The sequence below is a fragment of the Myotis davidii genome, unplaced genomic scaffold (genome assembly GCF_000327345.1).
Source record: "Myotis davidii unplaced genomic scaffold, ASM32734v1 scaffold173, whole genome shotgun sequence".
Classification (NCBI taxonomy): Eukaryota; Metazoa; Chordata; class Mammalia; order Chiroptera; family Vespertilionidae; genus Myotis; species Myotis davidii.
This window is the reverse complement of record NW_006286303.1, coordinates 332340-340564: the sequence shown is the minus strand read 5'-3', so window position 1 is coordinate 340564 and position 8225 is coordinate 332340. Positions and strand designations below refer to the sequence as shown.

General features: G+C 47.2%; 1 protein-coding gene across 3 annotated transcripts in view; it reads right to left on the bottom strand.

The window, feature by feature from the left end:
* Positions 1-1384: 1384 nt before the first annotated feature.
* HOPX (HOP homeobox) overlaps positions 1385-8225 on the bottom strand; it is a 48633-nt gene continuing 41792 nt past the window's right edge. For all 3 annotated transcript variants that reach the window (XM_006757786.2, XM_006757785.2, XM_015560082.1), the window contains 2 exons: positions 8075-8225; positions 1385-2192 (listed from right to left, as the gene is read on the bottom strand). In XM_006757786.2, coding sequence (XP_006757849.1) covers positions 2115-2192; positions 8075-8218 — 222 coding nt within the window. In that variant the 5' untranslated portion in view covers positions 8219-8225 and the 3' untranslated portion in view covers positions 1385-2114. The remainder of the gene's footprint in view (positions 2193-8074) is intronic.

Here is an 8225-nt window from a genome sequence, read left to right as displayed (position 1 = left end):
TTGATGATTTATCATTCTTTTCTGCAGGACTATGAACAGGATCAAATTGGGCCTTAAGCCCAATATGAATTAAAGGAATTATAGATGATGATGATAATAACAGCTATAATTGAACATTCACTATGTCGTAGGCACACCATTGTATTTCATGCCTGGGTTCCATCCCCAGAGAGTCTGATTTAATTGGTCTGGGTTGAAGCCCAGGCAGGCATACCTTTTAAAAGCATCTAGATGGGCTGGGCTGGTGTGGCTCAGTGGTGCATGCACCAAGAGGTCACCAGTTTGATTCTGGTCAAGGGCACATGCCTGGGTTGCGGGCTTGATTCCCAGTGTGGGGTGTGCAGGAGGCAGACGATCAATGATTCTCTCTCTTCATTGATGTTTCTCTCTCTCTCTTTCTCTCCTTTCCTCTCTGAAATCAATAAAAATATATTTTAAAATAAATAAATAAAATACTCACCTTACCACACTCACTTGAATTAGGAATGGCCATGTGACCCAATTCTGGCCAATAATATGCAGATTGAAGTTGCTGGGTGGGGGGCTCCCAGGAAAACTTTTTAAAGGGGAGAGTCTAGTTGGCATTGGCCTTATTCTTTTTCTCTTCCTTTATTTTCCCCCTTGACATGCAGACTCAATGACCAAGCATTCATCTTGCATCCACGAACACAAGAGCCACATGCTAAAGATAGCAAAGTAGGAAGACAAGAATGACCATAGGTCCTTGACAACATTAGGGAGCCACCTACCTGCTGGTGTTTTATGTAAAAACAATAATCATTTAAAGAAATAGACAAAAAGTCTATTTGGTTAATTCACTGTAATCAAGTTTCTGTTCATACAGTCAAACACAACCTTAATTAATAGACTGTTAAAACGTTTAATGTGCTATTATAGAAAACTAGAGGCCCAGTGCATGAAATTTGTGCACTGGTAGGGTCCCTGGCTGCCGCCTGCCACCTGCCACCACCACTGGGGCCCTTCCACTGGCTGGCCCTGCTTCCTGGTCAAACTCCCAGATGAGCTCTTGGTAGAGGGGACAATTTGCATATTATGTTTTTATTATATAGGAAGGATGGGTGAAAATGGACTGCAGAGTCCTTTAGAACAGTACTGCTCAAACTTTCATGTGCATGTACACCCCGTGGGGACCTGGTGAAAGATGCAGGTTCCGATTTGATAGGTCTGCATTGGAGTCTGAAATTCTGCATTTCTCACAAGCTTGCAGCTAATGCTGCTGATGCCAGTCCCAGACCACCCTTTGAGTAGCAAGAATCTGGAAAATGACAGCTCTTTTGTCAGTCGGCTCTTATGATGGAGGCATTCTGTTTTTCTTTGATCTGCTTATTATTCAGTAAAAAAAAAATTCAGAGGACTCAGTGCATTTTCAACAAAAAGTTAATGTTTTATTTAGAATATCATTTTAGAGACAAAAAGCAGTTCACTTTGGCTAGCAAAATAAACTTAACAAAAGCATTTAAATAATGTAAATCAAGTACTTTAGTAGATTTTTTTTCTTAGTTACTTGCTTTTTTGTCTTATTACTTGTGCAGTTTCTGTCTTTTAGCCTAACTGGGTTCTTTCTAAGTTAATGCAGCTTTAATCCAAGGAACTACTTAATGAAATCGGAATGACTCAAATATTCCTCTGTATTCTCATTCAACTTCACTGTATTCAATGAAACACAAGGAAAACAACTTAGGGAAGTAGATTCAGAAGGAAAATCTTTCTCCCTCTTGGTCACGTTATCTTTTCAACAGAGACCTTGCCTGCTCTGAAATGGATGTTGAAAGTAAATTGTTATTGGGAGGTGATGATCAAAAGCAAACTTAGATGATTTTCACACCATCTATCATCATGACCTAAAGGGAAAGGCAAGCCACATCACTTGCCTAGTCAAGCCACTGCTTGACACAGAAGCTGCACATAGCTTCCTATTGTTATTATATTTTCTAGTTATGTACATTAAAAAAATACAACATTGTGTTAAATAGCAGGACAGCTCACAGCGAACATACAACACTACACTGACAAACCAAAACAGCTTGGTTAAGCCGAGGAGAGAAACAGCAGGTGGTCTTCATGGAGGGAAGCTGCCAATGCCCACCATCTCCTTAGTCCGTAACGGATCTGACTTCTGAGGGGAGGCCTTCCGACTTCCGCCACTGGGCCAGGCGCTGCTTAAACCATTTCTGGAGGAGTGAAATGTGAAAAATTACCTGTCACATACTGAAAAAAATGATGTCCATTCCCTTCTAAAAGATGGCCTCTGTGGTCCAAATAGAAAGGAGGATTGCCTGGCCAGGGTTGCTCAGTGGTTGAGCATCAACCTATGAACCAGTGGTTGAGCATCAACCTATGCACATAATTCCCAGTCAGGCCACATAACTAGGTTGTGGGTTCAATATCTAGTTGGGGCACATATGGGGGGAAATCAATCGATGTTCCTTTCTCACATAAATGTTTCTCTTTCTCCCTTTTTCTCTTCTCTAAATCATTAAAATATAACTTTGGGTGAGGATTTAAAAAACAAAACAAAACAAAACAAAAACTTGGAAGAGGGACTAGTGAGAAATAGAAGCAGCAAGCATTGATGGACCTGGGAGAGGATGAGTTAGAGGACTCTATGGGGAGTCAGACTTTATTCTCCGTGGTCCTTCCCAACCTTTCACACACCATGGTGTACATTTAGAATGCTGATATTTTCATGTCCCGCTGCTTGGGTAGATGACCACCTGGGGCCCTGCAGTCCCGCGTCCTGCCAACAGGAAGCTCTATTGTAACCAATTGGCTATGAGAACTTGAGGAAGTTTCTAAAAATAGAGCACCTGTCAGCTCAACTATAAAAGAGGTAAGCTCAAGGGGTCGAAGTTGTCCCTTCAGGGATTTCTAGAATTTACCTGTTCTAGGGGTAAGCAGATGAGGGGACAGAAGGGGAGCAGAAAGAGCACAGCTATGGGATGCTAGACCTGGACTGTGCTGATGGAAATGTTGTGAGAAATAAATCGGGGGTTCTGACTTAGCAGAGATGGACACCTGCCCAGCTGCACATGTAACCTCAGAACCAACAGTCAGGCTCTAGGGCTGTGCTGGGGAAGATGCCATCTCTGCAGAGATCGAGGGAACTGCAAGGCAGTTTGGCATAAGCTCAAGATCAGAAGAAAGGGTGAGAACCACAGGAGAAGGAGTGTTTCTAAGGATCAAGGTCTGTGGAGATAGAAGGGAGGGAGGCCGCGGGACACTTCAGGGCTCTGCACCACCAATGCTAGGTTGGCTGCCCAGCATGGGACCATACCTGCGACTCCCCCTACCTGTACAACAGAGTTTACACACTGAAATGCTGTACACAGCTGTTAAGGTCAGTTGTCTTATACACCTTGGCACTGTGGGGTGGCAACGAGAAAAGTCCTATAAAGCCAGGGACAGCAGACTACCCACCCGTAGGGAAGCCTTACTTTTGGGGGCTGCTCTCTGGGTGCTATATTTCACTCCTGGGGATAACGAACCTTAAGGAGAAGAGAGAGCTCATGTGACGTTGGTGGCTTTAACCAAAGTTCTATTGCTAAAGGTGGGCACCAATTTCTTCTATAATCTGTGTGTGTTTAGTTAACTCTGAAATCTGGTGTGAGGGCAGCATGGCTCCAGCTTCATTAATGAGGTAGCTCTATGGGGGTTTTCAAGGCTACTAGGTCTGGTTCAATAGGATTTCCAGTTGCCAGAGCTGAACAAAGGGCAGAGTTTTAAATACTAATTAAAACTTGGAGGAGGAAAGTCTCGTTTTTATCAGGATTCACTTAGGACAAAATGAGTGAGCTGGCTTCATTCAGAAGAGCCACCCACATCTTGACACTGTTCGTGAGGCAGAATATTAATGTACAGCTACCGAAAATAACCTGCAAGGACCACAGCTGTGAATTGGTGAGATGGCATCTAGATGCTTAACCAACGGAACCCTCACATCAGGGGATGGGACAAAGTTCAAGAAAAGCTCGACTATTTTCTAAAGATATATATTGTAAACCAAGTATCTCTCTATATAAAAGGCTAATATGCCCTGACCGGTTTAGCTCAGTGGATAGAGCGTCGGCCTACGGACTGAAGGGTCCCGGGTTCGATTCTGGTCAAGGGCATGTACCTTGGTTGCAGGCACATCCCCAGTAGGGGGTGTGCAGGAGGCAGCTGATCGATGTTTCTAACTCTCTATCCCTCTCCCTTCCTCTCTGTAAAAAATCAATAAAATATATATATTTTTAAAAAGGCTAATATGCAAAGTGTCTCCTCAGAAGCTCAACCGGGAGACTGGGAGTTTGATCGCTCACTATGACGTGCACTGACCACCAAGAGGCGGTGCAGAATGAAGCAAGGCCCTGGCCTGCAGCTGGCAGCCGGCAGCTGGGGAAGCAAGGCCCCAATCGGCCCTGATCACTGGCCAGGCCTAGGGACCCTACCTGTGCATAAATTGCATGCACTGGGTCTCTAGTGTATATAATAAGTTAGCAAAGCAGTTGTTGTCCAACAAAAACCACCCAACACCTTGCTTGCTTTTCCCTCCTGTAGAGCTGAATCTTTCCACATCTCACTCACATCAGTACTAATTTTCCACCTGGCTCTTCATTGTTTCAGTCATCCCCTGGGAAAGACATTCATCCCTCGCTTGCTTATAAATGAATGCCCTCATTACCCTCACCCATTGATGGAGATTTATTTACTCCAAGTGAACAGATGATAATTAGACACTGTGATAGGGAGGGGCTGAGGCAAAATAACATTGTTCCTGTCCTTTTCTCTAGTAACTAACATTTCATCCCTTTCAGGGGGAGACCTTTAGAGGTCTTTATTCCACTGGTAAAACGTCTACAACTAGAAACCACTGAGTTCTGGAAATAGTCCCAGGACACGAAGAGCAGATAAAAATACTGGAAACCTCTCTGAGAACCAGTGCCAGCTACACTGGGCTCGAGTTAGTGATAATAGAAAACGCCAGATCATGGCGACCTCCCAAGGGGCTGATGAAAGAGCTTTCCCAGAGGCTCCTAACACTGACTTCAAAACAATGGAAGACACAGGGGTCGGCATTCTGTCAGGTTTATCTCATTTAAATGTAGGAGATATCAAATTACTGCCATGAGAAAAACCTATTCTATTCAGAAAACGCAACTTAAAAAGTTATTTCCATTAGGTCACCCTTCACGTCATTCTGGGTTCCCATAGGCGCCCCCTCCCACAGCAGAGGACATTGTCCTGCAGTGGGACAGCTAGTAAGAGGTCATCAAAGCCCCCAGTCAGAGAATGTGGCACCTTTTAGCCCCTCGTGCCCCTGCCGGATCATCAGCAATGGTTATTGTCTCACAGGAGCATCTCCTGTTTATTTTTTCTACTGACGCATAACTTGTTCTATGAAAATAAATAATATGGTTCAAATTCTGGAGGTGGGGGTGTCAGGGATGAGGCAATCAGAATATGAAGTAAAAATTATTTTGGTGCCCTTTATTAGTGGTGTAAAGGGGCAACACTAATAAAGAATGGAAACTGGGTGTGCTGACACCCCGCTTATGGGGAGGCCTAGCACACCTGGCCTCCAGGAGTTATTTAAAGGGCCCCTGCAAAGCCTGCTATAAATAAAAATGTTATTTATGTCTGAAAGTTCATCATTGGCATAATATCTCCAGAAGACACTTTAAAAATAAAAGATACTTTAAAAATGTAAATACTGTTTGAAAGATTAAAGATGAGATCATTCTCACATGCCAGTGCTCACTGGGGTCGAAGGGGGCAGGAGGGTGGGGGTGGAAAGAATGGGGAGTTGGAAGATGAGCCCCCACCTGAGGGGGGATGACAGAGGGATATCTTGGAAGCCTCTTCCCCCAACTTGCTGTTGCCTCTCTCTGAGCTCTGGGCTCTCAGCTGCTTCCCTGCGGGTCTAAAAAGGAAGGCAGAGAGAGGCAGGCCCAGCTATGGCAGCCCGGGGAGGAAGAGGTGTTGCCCCCATGGCAGGAAAAGGAAGCCAGGGGCCCTGCTGTGAGGCTGACTCACCCCCACACCCACTCGTTTCAGGGCTGGGTCTACCATCTGTTCATTGGAGGGAGGTAGAAGAGAGGAAATGGGAGAAGGGGCAGATGCACCTGCTGTGCAGGGGTCTCCATTGGCTGACCTCAACCACAAAGAAGCAGGTGCCCTTTCTTCCTGGCCCGCGCTTGATTTCATGTCAGTTCTGTAATATAAGGTGAATCTTGAGGAAAGATTGAATATAGCTGGGATGGCTGTCATTTAATGCATGGATTTTACTCAGGAAGAAATATAAATTGAATTTCAGTCTTTTCCTCCCAGCCCCCTTAGGTGTCTGCGTTCCTCCTCTGTGGAGACAACATAGCATCCTGGTTAGGAATCTGGATGGTGCCCCAGACTGCCAGGGTTCCAATCCTAGCTCTGCTGCTTAGTTGTGTTCTTGAGCAAATTATTTAACCGTTCTGGCCTTGGGTCCCTTCCCTGAACAACAGGGCGAATAGTTGTGACAAATACGCGCTGTAATAGTTGGAGGGTGCATGGAACAACACCTGGCAAGTTTCAGCCATTACAAAGGTCAACGTAATTATTCTGCCTTACAGGTAAGGGGATGATGGTAATTCACTATGGGAGTATCAGAGGCTGAGAAGAACTTAGACCCCCAGCTGGTGCGGTGCCCACAATAAATCCACAACATTCTCTTTAAACGATGAGTAATCACTGTCTCTGTGATGACTCTTCTTTTCTAAATATAGCATGGGATTTTAAATAATAAAACTTCAGCAGGCCACCTCCTCACGGGTTCCAAGAAACAGGAGCTGTGAGACTTGGGTTACAGCAAATCACCTTCTCCTAAGTCCTGCTGTTCCCTTTGCTAAAACAGGTATGCTTGGCTTTCTATTTGACTTAGGAGTGAAAGGATTTTCTAGAAGCAAGTTGTCCAAAGTGTGCCTGGCTCAATTCATAAAAATCATTTTGGAGTTGGGGTGGAGGGTCTTAGTCCATCACAAGCTTTGAAGCCTCATGTGAGTATGGTTCGTGGAGAGGAGAGGCCGTCCGATGCTCTGGTGTGTGCAATGGGAGGAACAAGAACATCTCTGCTTTAGAGCTGAGGCTAGAGGTGCGAAGTGCTTTGGGCTTCCGTGGGAGAGGTGCTAGATTAGAGCAGCTCCAAGCAGTACGCATCATGCATCACCCATCGTCTTTCCATGACCAAAGGGAAAATAAAGTCAGAGTTACCAAATAACACTGCACCTGGAGGTTAACAATCACGGATAGTGTTTCATTCTCTATCCTAAACAATTTTCGGGATAATGTAGGAGGCTTTAAAAATAGATTTAAAAATCCACGCATTGAAGGGACATCTGCTCCCACCCCCTAAAAGATTACACCTGAGAGCCCGGGAGTTTTCAGATCTGCGAACCAAAGCTCCCCGGCTGTGAGCAACCTCAGCTCTGCGGCTCCGGGGAAGCTGGAAGGCGACCGCGTGGAGCTAAGGACCCTGCCGTCCTGGCAAGCCCCGCTCTCTGGGCCTCAGTTTCCTCCTTTGTCAACCCTGAGGACTGAGTTTATTGCTGATCTCCAAGGTCCCCTCCAGCTCTGACACGGCCGCGGAGAGATTTGGGGGCGCCGGGCTCAGAGCGCAGGCGGCACCTCAGGAAGGGCGCCCAGGGGAGAAACTGAGCCCGGGCAAGCGAGGCCGGAGCGGACGGGGCTCCTCCCAACCCGGAGAAAGGAGAGAGCTCATCCCGGGCAACAGAGGAGAGTGAAAGAAGGACGAACGTGAGATTTCTAAGCAGCTCCTGGGGAGCCCCCGCGGGCTAGGGATAGAGGGGTACACGGGTGGGGAGAGGGGGCGCCAGGGAGCCGGGAAGGCGGGGTGCGGCGGCAGGAGCGATGCAGAATCGGGGCTCCCGGGAACCGGCCCCGGAGCGCGTGCAAGAGCGATGAGGGATCGGGGAGGGCGGCGAGGCGAGGGCGAGGGGCACCGTGATATTCGCGTGGGTGGCGCGCGGTCCGGGGACGGGGTCCCCCGGGCGGGGGTCCGGGAGCGCGGGGCGCGGGGCCTCACCTGCGTCTCCTCCTCGGAAAGGCCGGCCTCGGCCGCGATGAGCAGCAGCGTGGTGGGGTCCGGGTGCTTGTTGACCTTGTTGAAGTTGTACTCCAGGATCTCCACCTGGTCCTGCGTGGGGCCGCTCGCGGTCTCCGCCGACATGGTCCCG